Source organism: Acanthochromis polyacanthus, chromosome 15, assembly GCF_021347895.1.
Source record: "Acanthochromis polyacanthus isolate Apoly-LR-REF ecotype Palm Island chromosome 15, KAUST_Apoly_ChrSc, whole genome shotgun sequence".
NCBI lineage: Eukaryota > Metazoa > Chordata > Actinopteri > Pomacentridae > Acanthochromis > Acanthochromis polyacanthus.
This window is the reverse complement of record NC_067127.1, coordinates 25,077,198-25,097,319: the sequence shown is the minus strand read 5'-3', so window position 1 is coordinate 25,097,319 and position 20,122 is coordinate 25,077,198. Positions and strand designations below refer to the sequence as shown.

At 39.4% G+C, this 20,122-nt stretch overlaps 1 protein-coding gene across 2 annotated transcripts; it reads right to left on the bottom strand.

Moving 5' to 3' along the window:
• Nucleotides 1-8,938: 8,938 nt before the first annotated feature.
• LOC110950513 (RING finger protein 122-like) lies at nt 8,939-19,898 on the bottom strand. Of its 2 annotated transcripts, none has more exons than XM_022193127.2 (6): nt 18,836-19,898; nt 15,493-15,649; nt 13,532-13,574; nt 13,395-13,436; nt 12,862-12,944; nt 8,939-12,080 (listed from the first exon to the last, which is right to left on the bottom strand). In XM_022193127.2, the coding sequence occupies exons 1-6, from the start codon at nt 18,858-18,860 to the stop codon at nt 11,960-11,962; spliced, it is 471 nt and encodes a 156-aa protein (XP_022048819.1). In that variant the 5' UTR covers nt 18,861-19,898; the 3' UTR covers nt 8,939-11,959. The 2 variants fall into 2 exon arrangements, with proteins under 2 accessions (XP_022048819.1, XP_022048820.1); XM_022193128.2 differs by having other exon boundaries at nt 18,978-19,897.
• Nucleotides 19,899-20,122: the final 224 nt, after the last annotated feature.

The following is a 20,122-nucleotide window of genomic DNA, read 5'->3' as shown; positions in this document are numbered from 1 at the left end:
AATGTATAACAAACGAAAGATCCACTGACTTGTGTAATATTATTGAAGAAATTATGTAAATCTGTTTGTATTCTCCTGTTTGTCTACTATTGCCATATTTATCTATTGATTTACTTATTTTTGTTAGTTTTTTTTCCCCCTTTGAGTTTATTGTTATTTTTCCTTTTTCCTTATTGGTAACGTTAAAACGAAATGAAGTCTATGTATGTGTAAATACATCCATCCATCCATTCTCTATACACCGCTTTATCCTCACTAGGGTCGCGGGGGGTGCTGGAGCCTATCCCAGCTGACTCAGGCAAAGGCAGAGGACACCCTGGACAGGTCGCCAGTCTGTCGCAGGGCTACATATACAGACAATCACTCTCAGATTCACACCTACAGGCAATTTAGAGTAACCAATTAACCTCAGCATATTTTTGGACTGTGGAAGGAAGCCGGAGTACCCGGAGAAAATCCACGCATGCAGAGGGAGAACATGCAAACTCCATGCAGAAAGATCCCAGGCCCACCCCAGGATTTGAACCGGGGATCGTCTTGCTGCAAGGCGAAAGTGCTAACCACTAGACCACTGTGCAGCCCTGTAAATACATCACACTGTAAATAATGTATATATGCACAATAAAAAAAATGTAACCTGACCAACGCAATGAATAAATTACACACATAAATCAAAGACTGGCTTGTGCTTTATTATGTAATTTGCACCTAATTTGTAGCTGTGTACAAAAATCACAAAGGTCCTTGAAGCTTCTAAGCTTTAAGAACAGCCAAAAACATGATACACACAAAACCATACATGAAACAGCTAATACCTAATAGATTCAATTTAACAAAATTAAGAAAATCAGGGAATGGCAGAACTTAACTACAGTTAGTCCGGCAGCATAAAATACAAAAAATAAAATTAGTTGATATTTTTCAGGTTATTCCAAACAGGCACAATGAAGTGTCTACAGGTGAGACCAAAACACAAATCGTGCCCACAGGAAGGAGGTTTTAAAAAGTAATTTCTCATGAGGAGTGGGCCAAAATACCTACTGAGAGGTGCAGAAGTGTCACTGACAGTTACAGAAATTGTTTGATTGCAGTGATTGCCTCAAAAGGTTGTGCAACAAAATATTAAATTAAGGATACCATCATTTTTGTCCAGGTCTGTTTCATGAGTTCATTTTTAAAATAATTCTTTTGAACCACAGTTCAAAAGAAATGTCTGATTTTCATTGGTTAATTTTCTTAGAATTTTTATTTAATATTACTTTTGTCAGATTCAAATTATTTCTGTGACCAGTGTGGGTTTTTCTTCCATTAACCAAGTGGTACCAACAATGTTGTCCACGTGTGTACATGGAACTCCAGCAAAGAAGAAATCGAGAAAATATAAAGAGATGCTGTATAAAGGTTTTGCTTAACTGAGGTTTGATATTATCTATTAACAGTAATAAGACATTGACTATTTTTCCACTTTTAAATCCAACACAGACATAGCAATGTGGAAAACACTGTCTGTAGATGTACCAATTCAATTTCCCCTACAGTGCCAAGGACGGAGCCCTCGGGTTTTAGTGACCCAGGGAAAATGAAAATGTCACTTGAAAAACTGGTGAATTTGGCCATTTACTGCAAACATTCCCTGCATGAGCCACAACTGCAAATGGTGAGCAGCAAGACGAAATATTTTTTTCCTCTGTGTGTTGCAGGGTTGAACAATTAATCAGCTTTGAAGCAATATTGTAAAACAATGCAATTTGCAGTTGCTGAAATTTAGAACGTGGTGCACTTGAGTTCAGTTTTATTTAATTCTAAGAGATTGAAACTTTCAGGGGTTGTTCATGCTTGCCAAATCATCAGTGTACACCATGTGGTTCAGGTACGCAGGCTGTGGCTCAGCTGACATATGCACAGTCTCATTATTTAATAGTCATACTCAGGTTGACTTTAAAAATGTAATTATATTGCAAGCCAATCACACTATCTGTCTGAAAAATTACATTTAGATATTTTGCCTAAAAGTATTTTGATTCTCTGTGTCAAGAGGGTTTTGTATAGTGTCTAGTATGTTTTGAGAATATGTTTTAAGCAGGTGTAAACTAACCGTGACGTCACCTGTTGGTTTCAACATCGAGAAAATGAAGCCCAGATTTTGCTACTTCCTGGTCGCCATTTTGGATTTTTTGGAGCCAGTGACGTAAAAAGCGTCATCAAACAGACTGGACCGGAGAGCAACTAGGGGCAGGATTGGCTGAGGACTCTCTTGTCCTGCCCACATTTTACCGCAGAGGCTTCTGTTGCTGTCTATCAAGTATAGCCACGCCCCCTGGCTCCGCCAACTTTAACGATTTATTTAAAATTCAGTATTGATTTATTTTAAGATCGGCCACCTGATCTCTCATTTTGACCATGAAAACTAACGGGAAAAAAATCCTGAGCTGTAGAAAATCAGTCTATCAAATTTTATTTTTTCCAAAAATGAATTGGGGTCTATGGAGAAAAAGCTTTTTGGAGCCTACCCTAGCGGACGGCGTGATATTGCAAGTTTTTGACACTTCCGGGTGGGCTTCAATTTTGCAGCCAGATGCTACGTCCATTATATATACAGTCTATGGTTTTAAGGAACCAAAAGAAAGAAAGAAAGAACAAAATCAACAAAAGCCCCCCTTGTTTCCGTGGTAACATTATAGCAAGAGTCTTGGGTATTGGTTGTTGTAGTGGCATGTTCACTAGATTCATAATCCTAGCAGCACGACATACAGACATTCCTTCATGGCACAAGTACTCATGATTTACACCATGTTGTTTACCTGAGAAGTGTTATCCATCGCTGTTTGCTCTGATATTTTTGTTTCAGTTGATGAAACTCCTTTAACCGGAGGTCACAGACTCCAAAGCGTGTGCCACTTCATCAAACAAAGTTCATAATGGATGTTTTTAATGACTGTTTTATAAACCAGGATGATCTGATCTCATGCTATTTACTCAAGTACATTTGTAGTTAAGCTAAGGAAGCCTAAATGATTGTTTCAGTTTTCCTAAATAAAACCCCTATTGCACATTAGATCAGTGCAGGTGTAATGTAAATTTTCACTCCTCATTTAAATCAGAATGTACTGACAGTATTACACCTTCATCTGTCTGATTTGCATACAGTGTCACTGAATCAGCCCATGTGTGTGTGAAGATGGTGCAGGCTGCCCTGTTTGCTGTAGCACCTTATTCTCTGAGGAGCAGCTGAACAGGAAATAGGAAAAGTTAACATAATTATTTTGGAGGCATTTTGTGCTGTTATTAGATAGACGGTGGTGGAGAGATGGCAGGTAATTAGAAATGAGGAATGACATGCAACCAGGCTCTTTGGCTGGAGTTGAACCAGAAACAATGCAGGTTATAGTCACCACTAAAACCTCCATCACTGGTTACCCACAGAGCTTGTCAGCTGCTGTGCCTCTTGTTGAAAAAGATCTTTAGTTTTACTAATGCAGTTTGAGGCACATGACAAAAGCCCAAGGTGTTCACCACCGGAGCAAAGCAAAAATATTAACACAGGATGCAAATGGTCCTATTTTTCTGACTTTCATCCGACTTCGGTTGTTCTGGTTAGAAAACCGATATTTAGCAACTGTATGCAAAAATGTTTTAGAGCTGTTTAACTTGTAATAAATTCTCAACCACTGACTGAATCCACACGCTGCTCAGAGAGGGTTTTAAAGGACAATGATCAGATAGCGACCAACACACAGACACTCCACTGACCTGAGGCTATAAAGCTCCTCTTAGGATGTTGCTTTATTTCAATGATACAATGCCACAGATGACAAGAGAAAGATGAGGATGCAGGATGCTGCTTGTCAGTTAGAACTGTTTGACCATTTGTCGTGTAACAAATCACCATTCCACAAGCATCATTAACAGCGTCATTACGAATGCGTGACTTGTTAATGACTTATGATTTCTTGTGACTTCACTTTTCATCTGTTATAATTTTCAACAGAGTTCGTACTTAGAGATGCCATGTGTAAGAACAACCTTTTTACCCCTTATGTTAAGAAGAATCGATAGAACTTTTTAAAACATTACATGCAGCATGATTTTTGTGTGTAGTGTCGTTTTTTGCAAAGAAAAATAGTCAAATATAAGACTGGTGGTTACACTAACAAATGCAAGAATTTTATGTGCAGTGGTAGAACATGTGCTACTTCCTTAGCTCTTTAAACTAAGCTCTGAGTCTGTGTCAGATGATAATGATAATGAGGCTTTATTTGATAAGTCCAACATATAATTACTTCTGTTTTCAACATACAGCAAGCTTGTTTTGCCTGGATGGTGGCTGCTGATTTAGCTTAGCTGAAATACTGTAAATGGAGCTGACTTATCATCAGGTCAGATTTGGGGCTGCTAATATGAACATGTGCTTCATTTCCCCTGGGATTTTACTAACTAATAATTAAGAAGCAAAAATAGCAGTTGATTAGTTTGTATTATGCTTTGTTTATTTGAACAGAGAGTTAGTGCATTGGGAATGTCTTAATTAAAGATTTAATAGTCATGGATGCCCCTTTTATGGCTGGAAAAACATTAAAGCATGATATGTATAATGTTGTACTGTAACTTCAAGTTGGAGAACATTCGCTTTGTTTTCTGGTAACACTGCCTGGTGAGTGAAGAAGAGCCAGATTATGCAGGATGTGGCAGGTCATCATGCATCTGGAGGATAAAAATCAGCTTGTCTGCTGACTCAGAGAAAACAGCAGATAGCTGCTTAGAGCTGTACATCTGGGAAGAAGGAGGACTGGTTTGGTGACTCAGGAACCTCAGAGATATGATGGTTTGTACATGCAGGAACAACAACCATGGTCAAGACAAGGGGAAAAAAAGCAGTCAAGCAGCACGGTGCATACAGTATTCTCACTAATATGTATTTGTTCAGTTTGAAGTTGAAGCTAAGAGTCTTTGCTGAGAGACCTTGTGAAGCTATTTGCAGTGATGCTTCAGCCATCTTCATCCATGATAATCCTCTTTATCCTCTAAACTTTCCTCCTCTTAGTTTAATCAGGCAGTTTATGTGCAGAGCCCTGAATGTTCACAGATATCTTGAACTTCTTGTAGTTAAATATTTACTTTTAAGAGATTTCTTTATGAGGAAGTGAGGGCTACTTTCTGTCTGCAACAGGATGTCTGTGTTCAAATTGTTCTTACTATGCCTTGAGTGTTTACTTAGGCAGTCTCAATAATGGAGGATCAGTATCCTTGAAAAACTTTTCATGACACACTTGTGGTGTCCTTGTGCAAATATTCTAACATGTCTGAACTAGGGTCATGTGACCACTATGTGTAACAACTTTGTGACGTCTGTGTTAGTAAGTGGTGCATATTCCTACAACTATGTGTGTTATCACGCGTGCAGCCTTGATCAAAGGCCATATTTTAGAATGATTAACTACACTGTTACACAAACTACTCTGTTCATTGGGAAGCACCATGCAGTACATTTCAGGATGTAATCTAATTTGTTCATGGAGTTGTCTGAGGAAGGATACAGTAATTCAAGCAATACTGAAACATGTGCATAGTGATTGGGCCAGTCATGTTAGAGCCACACATGAACACCATTGTACTGCAGAAAGAGTCCAACACATCTTATTTTCCTTTAATAAATACCGGAAGAAATGACAATAGGAAATTTCGGACTATTGTCCTGTTTTCTGCTGATCAGCCCTGTTAGCAGCAGAACAAAGCTGTGCTCTCAGGCACACCAAGGCTGTGAGCTAAATACTAGTTAGATTTTAGATTCGATTTGTTTTTTTATTCGTCACATGCACATTAGTTTCATGCAAACCTGTCTGCATTTGTAGTCCTAATATGCTAGTGTTATACAGTTCTTATATTTACCATGGGGCAGCACAGTGTGAGGTGGTTAGCACTGTCGCCTCACAGCTAGAAAGTCATGAGTTCGAATCTCAGTCTGCTGTCTTTGTGTGTGGGGGTTTACATGTTCTCCTTGTGCCTGTGCCACTTCTCACTGCTTGGTCCGACTTCCTCTCGCAGTCCAGAGACATGCTGAGGATAGCTGATGCTTCAAAACTGTCTGTAGGTGTGAATGTGACTGTGTTTATTTGTCTGTCTCTGGTAACCTGTCCAGGAGCTGGGATAGGCTTCAGGCTCACTGTGAAACCACAGAGGATAAAGCAGTCTATAGATAATGGATGGATAGATAATTATCATGTGAACTCTTAGGTTCAGCCGATCAGCAGGTACCCTTTGCTAAGTAGCACCGATCCACTAGATGAAAGTCAGAGGGTCACCGGGGTCATTAACTAACTATAAAAGATGGAGGCAGCAGCTGTGACGGTTTGTAGACTACCATTGTGAAGCCTTGAGTTTGGGCTTCAGCTGTCGCCATCTGTGTCTTTTGAAATAACACATACAAGCAAAAGCTGGATCCAGCTGAGAATTTTAAGATGGTGGCACAGTGGCGACATGTCAATCACAAGATAACCTTGCCTTAAAATGAACCATGCTTTGTTTTCTATTTTATCCTTCATGGGACCACAGTTTACAGAGTGAACATCATGCTTTTTGGAAGAAGACTTGAAATGAGTCATTGAGACCATTAATCGGTTAGAAAAAGGTTTACTGAGGTAACATATCAAGGGAGAAGAAGGGTCATTTTCTCATAGACTTCTGCATAACCAGAGCACAGGCGCCTCCTCTGGTCATCAAAAGAATGCAAGTTTAAGCAACTTTAGTTCTGGCTTCACTTTTCAGACCCAGAGGCTCTGTCTGTCTTATACAGTCTTGGAAAAAAAGTTCTCAGACACCCCATGCATTTGTGGAATATTGCATTAAGAATCAGTCTTGGGTCTTCAAGTGCATTTTCTTTTAGTACAGCCACAGCCAAAATACGAAACAAATCCTAAAAAGACATTAAAAACTTGAAATTGATTGGTTCCATAAAAATACATAAGAAATTTTGAGTCTTGAGTCGTTTTGGTAGCAGTGATCCATTCAGGAAGGTTGTGCTTTTTATTAAAAGACACAATTTTTGTTGCTGTGTTTCGTGCCTATATAAAGCCAGCACAAAGCTTTGAAAGTTCTTCAGAGAGAGATATGCAGATTCTCAGCCAGGAAGTGTACAGCTGCCGCCAAATAGCCAGGAAGTGCAGATCTAGTCCTTCAGCATTTTGATACACTCTGCAGAAACACAGATGGACCAACAGCTTGGAAGACAAACCAAGACCTGAGTGTCCAAGGGCTTCTTCAACAAGAAATGACCGCATCCTGATCCACATGTGCAGGGAAAACTGCCAAATGACATCATAGGAGCTTCAGTAGCAGTGGTCAAACCAAACTGATGTCCAGTGTTCCACCTGCACTTTACATGGCCCACCTTTAGATCATGGCTTAAGGCCTACAAAGTCTTCAAGAAGCCCCTCATCAATGAGAGACAGAGGTTAGCCCAACGTCTTTGGACCCAAGCACACAAGAACTGGACAGACAGAAATTGGAAGAAGATTCTGTGGTCAGATGAGTCCAGTTTCCAGCTTTATCTTCCTCCTGCTAATGTGAGGTTACGCAGAAGGCCAGCAGAAGCATTATCTCCAGCATGTACAGTACCTACTGTCAAGCATGGCGGAAGCAGTATCATGATCTTAGAGTGGCCAGTTCAATCCTGTGCATGAGCTCCATTGAAAATCAGTGGCGGTCTGTTTCAAAGTGTAAACCAAATAATTTAGAAGCAGCAATTCAAGAAGAATGGGACAAGATTACCCCTCAATAGTGTGAAAGGCTCGCAGCCAGCATTAGAGCTCTACTGCATGTTAATGGCAGGACAACAAAATATTAATTTGACAATGTGATGGCTTATTTATTTTTTGTTCAGTTTTGAACACATTCTCTGTTATTTGTTGACTTTGACACCGACAATGTTGAGAACTGACATACTGAAACTGACAAGAATTTAGTTTGTTAGTTTTTCTTGTAAACAATAAACAAAAAAAATCATTTGTATTTGTTAGTGTCTAAAGCAGCCATGCCTTTTGAAACACCAAAAATGATTTTTCCACAAATATTTCATGATATATTTGAGATTGTGTAAAATTTTAAGGGTGTCCAAAAACTTTTTCCACCACTGTATATAGTTTGTGATGTCTGCACAAAATTTTAGGTTAACTCATCTAGCACATCTGGAGATATTCAGTAGATATGTGAATGCTTTGATCTTCCGTAAGAAAAAAAGCCAGGAAATTGGAGTCACCGACTGGGGGACCATTATTCTATTTACAACATTTCATGGCAATCCAATAACTGCTGAGATATTTCCACATGGCTCAAAGTGGAGGACTAACAAACCAACCAACCGACAGACTGATGTCGCAATCCTTAGAGCGCTGCTACTTGAAGAACAACAACAAACTATGTTTTAATTTAGGGGAACTTTTTGTTTCAGGCTCATTTATATAGCAAACGAGGCATCCTAAAGGTGACAGTATTGTAGCAATACTGTACATATGCACACATTTAATAAGACCAAAACTACCGGATACAAAATTAGGACACCAACAGCACAATAATGTCACCTCATCATATATGATATTGAAAAAATACAAAAACAGCCTTCACCGCCCACATGGGAAAACTAAAAAAAAAGACCAAATTGATCTTATCAGAACACTGGCTCTATTTCTTTTTATATAAAGACAGAAATTTTAACTGAATTTACAATTTACACAGCGCTCACAGTATATAACATACAGAGAAAGATGTTTGTGGTGTACCTCACTCAAACAAGAAACCAGCTCAAACAGGCTCTTCCTGTCACTGCAGCATCTATTTATATCACTACAGTGCAGAGCAGTTCTTTGGGCACTGAGCTAAGATTTGATTGAAGAACGATAGAGTCGGTTCTAACCCCCCAGCATTTCAACAAACGACAGCCAAAGTGTTTTAGCATCACTGACACACTATACATTTTATTGAAAGCTAGTTATAATACAAAACATTTCCTTACAAATAACTTTAAAAATCATGTATATATGTTGTTTTTTAGTGGTTGAGTCACTTAGGACTCTTCGTTATAGCTGAACAAGCTTGTGACAGCATATAGTTGTCTTTTCTGTCAGATCCTGTATGATTCAACTGTCTTGCCATTTAAGGCATCGCTACCTTCACTCAGCTTGGCAACACACTGTACAACTGACTGTGAGACAATAGATACAGCCATATCCCACTGCATCCATCTTGTTAGTCCATAATTGTCCTGTTTTGTTAAATTAAATAAGCCTCTCTGGTTGTTTTGATTGTAAAAATCCTGCACATCCTTCATTACAGTCTCTGCACTTGCCATCAGATTTGGGGCAACGGTGAGCAATAGGATGTTCTGATATCTTCATAGCTGGTGTTTTTTGGTGGATGAGTTTTCTTCTTTCCAGACTCCAGGCTCTTAAGTTGTGGCAATACACCAAAACACGTTATATTTACGAGGAGCTGCATGTCACTTGGGGCCAAACTGAAAACTGAGCAGACTGGAGTTTGTCATACAAACATCTTTGAGAGGCTGAGCTGCTCTGGAAGTAGAAATAATCTCATTAGTTCGGTGACAACAATAGCATCGCACATCGACATCCTCCGCATGCTGAGGGCCTGGCACAACTGACACAATGAAGGAGCCATCCTTGAAGTCAGCTGGGATAGATTCCAACCATAGACATAATAAAGAGTAGATGCCGCATCAACCGCTACTGTACATTGGGGCTGACGAGCGGTGGGGTCGCCATCTTGGTCCGGTCAGCCGCTCCACTCAGCGCTGTTTGACAGCGCATTTAATCCATCTTAACTCTGAATATTAAACTGATTTTCACGCGTTTTTATTTTTATTTTTTGGCTGCAAATGTCATACATGTAGCTATGATACAGGACAAATGGTTCAGCGTATTTTAATATTCATAGCGGGAATAATAGATAATAATAATAATAGGTAATAGAATATTCTGATATTAAGCTCGACTGTAGACAGGTATTTTGCAAACACTGTAAACACACACACACTAATATATGTTAGAGAAGCAGATAATGGCAGTAAAGTCAATTATTTTAATAATTTGAAGAGACAATATATGATTACGCTGTCTATACATGTATAAACAAAATACTGATTAATGAACACATTTCTATATAAAACAATATATATATTTATATATATATATATATATATATATATATATATATAATCACTTTCTGATATATCTTTTTAATATATATGTATGAATTATATTGATAGTCTATATATGATTTATATAATAATTTTCTCTGATATATTGATTATATTAATACTCCATCTATGATTTATATATATTCATTTTCTCTGATATATAAATTCTATCTATTGTTTTATATAGAAATATGTGTTCATTAATCAGTATTTTGTTTATATATGTATATATAGCGTAATCATATATTGTCTCTTCAAATTATTAAAATAATTGACTTTACTGCCATTATCTGCTTCTCTAACATATATTAGTGTGTGTGTGTTTACAGTGTTTGCAAAATACCTGTCTACAGTCGAGCTTAATATCAGAATATTCTATTACTGTTAATCCCACTATGAATATTAAAATACGCTGAACCATTTGTCCTGTATCATAGCTACATGTATGACATTTGCAGCAAAAACAATAAAAATAAAAACGCGTGAATATCAGTTTAATATTCAGAGTTAAGATGGATTAAATGCGCTGTCAAACAGCGCTGAGTGGAGCGGGTGACCGGACCAAGAGGGCGGACGTATTTCTCGCTGCGCAGCAGCCCGAGCGGCGTCTACTCTTTATTATGTCTATGATTCCAACCACCCTGTGGCCCTCATGAAGATTAAGGATTAAAGTGTATAGATAATGAATAGATGCATAGACCAGACTACTTTCTAAATGAATAAGCAGAGCCAAACTACAAATTCAGTGCATATAAAGAATGATCAGTTAAATCTGATAAAAAGAAACAAAACATTTGATGACTCCCCAGAATAAGGTTTAAAAGGCATTTTCCTCCACAGGTTTGACCTTGATTGCACATTGTGATTTCGATTTGAAATCAGAGGAATTGTTCTGCCCAACCTAAAACCAACTCAAAAAGCCATGCTGCTTTTCTGCTGGGACCAGCATGTTAACCAAGAGATTGAGACAGATCCTTTTGCAGTCTGGAGTTTAGGTTTTTGGGTCCCTGCCAAGCAAACGAGGACTTAGCACATTTAATCATTTGGTGTCATAACAGACAGGTGAAGCAGAACACTGTATTTTTCAGCAGAAGCAAAGACTGTCTGCATCATGATGTAGATGCATTGTTCACTTACATGACTGTGTTGTGTGATTTGACTGTGACTGTTTTTGTTCTTATTGTATAAGCCAAAAAAGTTAAATAAAATGAGAGAACCCATTAGGTGGGCAAACACATCTCTCTTCAAGTCCTTATCCTCCCATTGAAACTAATTTGAATACTGTCACCAGTACACACATATGAAGGGGAATTGGCTGGCTGACAACTTGTCTTGATAACACCGATTTCATTTGTTTTGAGTGGCCTTTAGAGGACATGCAGCTTTAAGGCACTTGTGCATTAGCATAAGCATTTTAGGCTGTGTGTTGAAAATTCCAATATGTAGTTTCAATAGCTAGCCTCAGTCCTGTTTTATGAATGCCATGTCAAGTATTAGTGAACTGATATGATCATTAGAATTACCGCCTAAGTCTCAGTGGTATGGTGTCCCTCCTACAGTTTGCCAGGTAGACTCTCTGCCTGTCTGGTCTCATGTTTATATTATTTCTACTTCCAGAGCAGCTCTGCTTCAAAATGTTTGCATTACTAAACTACAGTCAGTTGGACAGTGGATGTTCATGTGGAACAGGATCCGGTGCGATGACAGGTCATTTGACTGGAGAGTGTGACGAGCTGCTGGACGTACGTTGCTCTCTCAGACCTCCAGGAGACTCTGTGGGCGCTCAGGTGCAGGCGGTGGGTCCGGCTGGAGGCGGCAAATGGGCTTGTTGCACATGGGACACACACTGCGGATCTCTAACCACTTCAGCAGACACCTGCAGAAAAGCACAAAGAAGGGAGACAACAAATGCAAAGTTACACAGACGGATCCAGGTAAAAACTGTAGCTTAAGATTTAAAACAGGACTCAAAAGACAGAAACACCAGATATTTACACTGCTCACGCACGCTTCTGATACAGAATGTAAATGTCAGAAACCAGTCTAAAAGCAATGCTATCAGTGTCACACCTATGCTGCAGGGCAAAACAGATCTCATGCAGTTGGAAAAGGTGTGTTCATGTTCAAACACGCAAGGACATATGCTTTCAGGAATCTGGTTATCGTTTTCAGCAGGGAACCCTGCCGAAGTCTGTTCTTTTTTGTGTGTGGGAATTTCACTGCGTCTGTTTGCTTCAGCTCTTAATTGAAGGCAGACATCCATTATAAAATGAAGTAATTTCTTTCGAACTGTTTGGTCAAGATTTTTGCACATTTCCAAAACTTTACAAAATCAAGGCCAGCTGAACAATTTGTGGTTTTCAAACTAATGCATGTGGAGCCACTGACAAAGGCTTGGCAGACACAGTGACTGTGTGTGATTGCATATGGTTTCAGCTTAAGACTGTCTGCATCTTACGCCTCAAACATAATGTATGAGTCAATAAAATTCACTCCATGATTACCAGTTTGTGAAACAGCTAAACAAATGAATCATGTCTGGAGTTTTTTAATTTCACTGGGACTTTGAAATACTGCTCTGCATGCTTACAAATATTGAATCAGTTGCCCAGCCTCATGAAATTTTCATAGTTACCAGGAAAGGCCGAGGAACTTACTTCTTGTGAAAAGCATGGGAACATGGGCACACCCCAAGCTCGTCCCTGCTGCGAAACTCTTCTAAACACACCGCACATGTTTGCTGAAAAAAGAAAATGACAGGTCATGAAATGTGTTTAGGGTTGACATGTCTACCACCTTTTTATTTTTTGACTTTGTGCAGTATATCCTGTCATAATTCCTTGATTGTGAGAGTATGCAGAATTTCTAAAGTCTGAATTGTCATGCTTTTGTTTGGTGGCTGTAAAACATAATTCTTGCATTTTTTTTCATGACTGTACTCCCCTGACATCTTATTCAGATAATTATAATATTCTATCATATAGGAAATTAATGTTAATATTAAGGTGAAATAGTTGTGTCCAAAGATTTGATACTATTTCCACATATTTTGAAATTATTTTCCATGTAAATAATCTCTTCCTGTCTTAAACTGCCCACATGAATTTAGATCATTATCAGTGCTTTTTCCCCCTATAACCCACTGTAGAACAGTGCTCATCCCTTCACATTCACCAAGTAGTCAACTTACTCCAAGAAGACTCAGTTTCTTCCCTGCTCCTTTCAAAACAACCTGTTGACAGGAAAGGATTTGTTAAAAATGCAGGTTTCCAAGACAAAATTTAATTGATGTACAAGTTCACAGTGGACGGAGTATTAAAGTACTACCTCATTGTAGCCATACTGTTCTCTTGCACCTTGTCGCCTCAGTCTGTCAAACACAAACAACAAAGTTATCATGCTGTCTTTTACAGTCATAATAAAATGTATCTGGTGGCCTCATATCTCCTTCCTCAGGACGTGTCTTGTCATGCTGTATGAATAAGCTGGGATACTACATAGTTCAAGCAGTCCTGGAATTCACACAATGCCAAATTCAAGTAACAGCATGTGCCTCTCCGCTCACATTGAGGTAACACTGTCAGCAGAATGCCTTTGCAGAAGATATGTGAGTGAAATTCCGTGTGAAATCTGAAGTGTGTCCAAAGTATCTGAACCCCTGTCCAGGCTTTCATAACTATATTTTCAGACTTTTAGTATTGTTATGGCTTATAAACACTCAAAATATAACTTCTGATTCAGGACACCAACACAACCTTTTCTCACGCTCTTCAGTTCAAGGTGTTTTTATACACAGCAGTCAAACAAGGAATCGATTTCACGTTGAAATCACAATTTAGAAAAATGCAATAAGCACACTGCAAAAGTTGTAGTTTATGATATACATGATGCAGTGCCTCTGACCAAAGGTTTATTATTTATGTTTTATTATCATTATTCCTAATTCCATTTAGGCCGATTGCAGAATGTGTATCACTTAGATGTTGCTACTGAGCCATCAATGACCTATTTCAGTGTCAGAGACCATTTATACAAAGCTCCTAGGATTTTCATATAGTTTTTTTTCATTATTATTACTACTTATGCATTTATTTAACTTAAAACTGTCATGGCTTTTGTAATAATTGCTTATTTTCTATGCCATTTAAAAATTCATGTCTTTAAGTTGTTGTCTGTGCAGCAGAATGTTGTGTTTGATGGTATCTCATGTGGTAATGCTGGATCACACGTTTGAAATCTATTACACATTGCATACTGAACTGAAGCTTGACTGTAAACTATGTTGCAAATCACAATGAAATTTTTCCGAGAAACCACTATTAGGTATTTTCCCCAAATCCTTCAGCCCTACTGCACCCAGCCTTTCACACTGTACTCCTACACTCCATTAGGGTTTTTCAAGTATTTGGCTGACAGACTGTTAAACACAAACAACCACATCCACAAGGGTTAAACTGGTTTTTCCAGAACTCCTAGAAGTTGACAGCAGTACACTGACCTAATCAGAGGCCTGTCTGCAATTGCCTTAAGCAGCATTCACTTTGTGATTTGTCAGACAACAGACAGCGCAGCATATGGTGTTTCCAAGTAATACATTGAGGAACCTCTGTATCTACAGATGACCTGAGTAAAATGAGTGCAGTTCATGAACTAAAACTCACTTTGTACAGAGTTTAAAGAGGAAACTGCTATCTGCTATTACACATAGTCAGCCAGTGTAACGTGCACATGTGAAACCAGGTCAAAATACAACTAGCGGTTTCCAAAAGGTTTGTTATTTCATGTGGCTGATTTGGACTGTCCCAAATTAATGACAAATGATACTAAATGATGCCAAGAAGTTAGGTAACTTAGAATGCTGATGTTTTCTTTTGTCATGCAATTCCTAATAGGTAGAAAGTACATGCTATTATCTTGGAACACAAGTCGAAACTTGCATGTGTACTATTTTGTAATTTGCATGTAGGTTAATCAACTGGTTGCCTGATTGTGGCTACTTAAAACTCTTCTTATGCTGTGAAACACCGCCTATTGATATTTTAAGCCTTTACAGGGTTGCTGAAAGAAAAAAACAAAACGAAATGTCACTAATTAAGTTTACAAGGTGATAATAAGTAATTCCAAGAGGTTTTAAAATAGGAATTTTACTTTAGGGCTTCCTGAGGTCAATTTCACTGCACGTCTGACAGACTGTGGAGTTTAACTAGAATGACGAGTCTTGTCATGGATTAACTGAAAGATTTTTAGGAACACACTGGTGCAAGTCAGTCTCATCTGTAGTCTTGTACCTGAACAGGTAGCAGCAGAAGATGAGGCTTAGCATGAGGATGAATAGGCCAATGCCCAGGATGATAATGTAAACGTTGAGCGGCAGGTGAAAGAGCTCTTCAGACGTCATCTTGCAGTAGGGATCAGAGTTCTGCAATCCAAGGTCACACAGACACCCTGAGAGGATGGGACATATGAAAAAGATGATCAAATAGAGTCTGTATTCACACAGCTGAATCAGCATGATTTGGCCGCCATGACAACAAAAGAACTTGTGTATTAGCTTGGCATTCTTCACCACAGTGTCCCAGAAACACAGATGACTTTCATCATAATATAATGCATTATTTCTCAGGATTTTTACAAATAATTATTATTATGCACAGCGTGCATCATATTAGCATACAGTATATTATTTTCCTGAAAGACTGGTTTGGGCCAGTATGTAAGTGTGGTCCAGCTGTATTGTGAGCCGACGTTGTCTTTAAACAAAGAATAAGGCACTCATACTGTTAGTAATAATGCAAATACACATTCATGCTTCCAAATGTATGTTGAAAATGACATTCAACAGGCAGAGCACAATACACAAAGCCACAGTGATAACTGAATTGTAAGGACTGGAGCCTACATCATGTGGCACAAATCACCAAGAAAGAATGTATTTCTCTTCTGCACACATTAACTATTACGCAGACAGAGGATGTTAGCATAAATAGCTCGTGAATTTTATGCTGATGTGGACAAGCTTGTATATTTTTATGTATTTCTGAATGTTCTAACTATTCAATAGTTTCTTCTGTTTTCCATCTCAAACTATCCTGGTGGCTCACTCTGTTGTGGAGACTCGATCACATAATTAACTGAAAATTTGGGGGATTTTTTTAGTTACAGCAGAAGTGAAAGCTACAGTACTCAAAATGTCTTTATTAACAATGAATCAGATGATCAGGTGCAATGTGTCAGTTGTCACTGACAAACACACTTTATTATTATCCAACTCTGTAGCCAGCCTAAGATGTTCTGAGCACCTTTAAGTTCCTTTTTTGGATTTATGGCCCACAGCTGTACTGCTTAGGTTGAGTCTCCCATCAACCTTGTTTATAGCTATTTCAAGCTACAGGTGATAATAAACCAGCTTGAAACTGCCTGCTGAGCACCAAACAGCTTACAAAGCTATAATGACTAACTGGGTAAACATGTGGAACATGGATGGATTAAAGAGCCAGGCATTTTTCTCAGGAGCTAGAAGAGACTAAAAGAGCAAGAGCAGTCATTACATGCGAACGCTAATGTTTTCTGTATGTACTGGGTGTACTATATATACCAGGTACTAGCAAATATATCATAAATAAAACTATAAACGATTGTGATGTGTGTACAGCTAGTTGAACTTCCCCAGAATGTTTAAAAGCACCAATCAATGCGGCCTTAGTATTGGACATGTAGCTCTGATAGTTAAGTTTCAAATGCAAGGGGATGACATGTAAATATTGTCCCAAGTAGGACAGCAAGAAGAGGTTGTATGTACTTGTGTGTATCAGGACATTTGCCCACTCAGGTTGTCAGTATGTTATGGTCTTCATGACAAACATCCAGAACCCCATCATACATCAACCTGTCTGCCGACCCCCTAGTTAGCCTGTTCCACCCCCATGGTAAGGAAGTGGGGCTGGATTTTAGAAAGCATACTCATGTGTACGTATCTGTGTAACTTGTAAGGCCTGGCAGACTTGCTCCACACTGCATCTGTGAAGTCTCTTGTTTCAAATTGCAATGTAATACTGCTTACACTGTAGGATTCTTGAGCTGCACAGAGTTTTTGAACTTGGGGAAAAGTTACGATAGAAACGGAGGTTTGTGAATGATTTTTGTCTTTACTGCTTCAAGCCTCACGATACAGACTGACTTAACCAGCAGAGAATCTTTTCATATCTTTACAAAATAGTTATAGGTCCCACAGAAAAAGCACCTCACTACACTGCAAAGCACTTTTGTATGAACTTTTACAACCATCCCTGCATCACACAGGAATGTGTTCCACTTGCTTTTTGGCCTAACTCTCTGGAGCTTGAGCTTGGGGAAAAAGAAGTCTTTTCAGCCTGCAGGGCTTGAACACAGCACTTTTAATTTCCACACGACACACGTCAGCCTTAAACCGCAGTTATTAACTCTTTCTGGAGATAAAGTGCAACAACTCCGACTGTGGTGTGGGGATCCTGGGTTCAGGAGACATTCCTTAATGGACAAGGGTCAGTGAAGGAGGGTATAGTCTCTGGGGTTTAGAGAAGGCTTGGCAGGACATTTGGGTGAAGGAGGAGGCAGCTGTAATCTTAGCACGATGTTAGTAAATCATTGATAGTGGAGCACTAAAAGGTAGGACACTACAAATGCATTCAGCATGGACAGGACTGTAGCTGAAAATTGTTCAGCAGGAGAGGTGGCTTTGGTTTTAGGTGTTTTGGCTGTTGAGAGGAGAGAAGCTGGTTGCATGAAGGCTTCCCTCAGATTACTTGGTTATTGGAAAGGACTATATATTGGAAAAGGTTTGCCGTCATATATTTGCCATGTCAGTGGTAGATGACATAAAAATACATTGTGGTTGTGGCTCTTATTGCTCTTGTTATAACTTCTAATAAAACTTAATATAAGGATTGGGTTGGGCCAGATATTCATCAATGCAGTGGTAAGTTTGTGGGGAAAGTCCTTCCTAAGCTCTCAGTAACTACTTGCTAGTTTCAAAGTAGTGATGTACAAAATGTAAAAAATAGAAATTCTCAGCTAGAAAATATTATAGTCCCTTAGAAGTCAGTCATTAGAACATGTTCGTAGTGCTGTCCAATCAAAAGTAGTAAATCCCTCTAACACAACTAAATGTATGAGTTTTAGACACACAACAGGCATTGTTGAATTAGACAAATAATGTGACTGAGCATACACAGAGATGTGTTTCAGTAACACTAGTTGTGCAGATTGTAATGACTGGAACATATCCAATTAAGCTTAAACAACTTTAGCCGTTCAGCTAACTCTCGTCAAACATTACATTTTGGAGTTTTGAAAAATGGAGGACATTGGGTTATTTTTATGAAATGTAAAAGTACAATATTCCTTGTTTACATATTTATTCAACAAAATTTCAATTAAGATTAATTTTAAACTTTTAAGTCAAACCACTTCAACAAGCAAACATCAGATTTATCTGGAGATTCCATCAGCTCACTGACAGTTACATCTGACTCTTACTGGGTTTTTCTAAGGAGAAGCTTAATCTCTGTGCAAGAGCTATGTTTTGTGATTCATATCTGAAAGACTGTGTTAGGACACAGAAGCAGCTGGTCCGGCTTGCTCCAGGACACTTACCGTTACACCATTGGATAGGATGCATCAATTGTGCAGTTGATGGCACAGCCAGGTAACCTTTGGGATTGTGACCTCCAATAACACAAACTGTAATTTCTTTCTGGGACTCAAAATGAGGAATTTTGGCCTCTGTGTCAGGTACCTTTCAGGTTCAAGTTGACTCTGACAGTTGATGGTGCAGATGTACAGTGAGGTAAATCCTTGTGGTCTGGATCAGGACATCAGATTGAAGTCAGTTCCTCGAGAAGTTAAAATGTCAAACAACCAGCTCTTCACCTCAGCTCGATATACCAGCTTGCAGTGATGATCAACCCCCAGAAATGTAACACAAACATCCACCTCAACTAAGATTTCCAAACAACTGCAAATACATCAGAGGTAGAGATCTAAGTTTTCCTTTGTGTCCTCCCAGTGCATGACAAAGAAAGCAGCGTGGAGTCTTGTAGACAAGAAGACACCAATGTCACTGACAAGATGAGGAAATACAGTCCAAATCGTATCCAACTCTCTGGTTATGAACCTCAGGCCGAGTGCAGTCACTGCCTTTTTGCTTTGTCTCCCCGTCGAAACATTGTCACAAGGCTCTCCCTCCCTTCCTCCTCTTCTTTTCTCTTCTCCTTTCTTCTCTCTCCTCTGTCCTGTCCTTTTAGATCTAAACGTCGCTTTCCTCCTCTCTGGCTGTGAAAACCTGCCGTGGCCAATTATGGAGAGACAAAGGGAAGGACATGGATGGGTTCCCCAGCAGCACGGCCAGCCAGCCAGCAGCCAGCCAGCCAGCCAGGCAGGCAGCCTTTCAGTGTTCCTGTGGAAAGCAACTCCTCATCTCTTCCCCTGGCTTCCTGCTCTGAACACAGGGAGGTATGTATCACAGGAACACAATGCAGCTAATGTTCATTCAGATCCAGATCCTCTGCTCTCTTCTCCTGTATTTTCTCTTCACATTCACTCTCCTTCCTCGTCTCTCTTCTCCACTTCTCGTCTACAGCTCTCAGTTTGTAAACAGATCCCTGCTCATGTGATTCGCTGTCTGCATCACAGCTCTGCTTTCACCGCCCCCTCCTTCCTTCTTCCTCTCTCCTCCCTCCCCTCCCTCCCTCCCTCCCTCCTCCTGGCTCGCCTGCCTGCCCTCCTTTTACCCCTCACCCCTCTGGGTTTTTCCTTCCACACACAAACCCTTTCCCCTCCCCATCCCCTCCTTCCTTTGCAGCTGCAAGCTATTATTGCAGTAGCTGCAGAGCAGATGGCAGACAGGCAGATGTGGCGGCAGGCGTGTGGGGAGGCTGCGAT

Excerpts from the sequence above, each read along its gene's own strand:
- LOC110950513 (XM_022193127.2), bottom strand. The coding sequence starts at position 18,860 with ATGCATCCTATCCAATGGTGTAACG. Across the intron at positions 13,437-13,531 it reads AACAGTATGGCTACAATGAG|GTTGTTTTGAAAGGAGCAGG; the intron begins GTAGTACTTTAA and ends TCCTGTCAACAG. Across the intron at positions 12,081-12,861 it reads TCCCATGCTTTTCACAAGAA|GTGTCTGCTGAAGTGGTTAG; the intron begins GTAAGTTCCTCG and ends GCTTTTCTGCAG.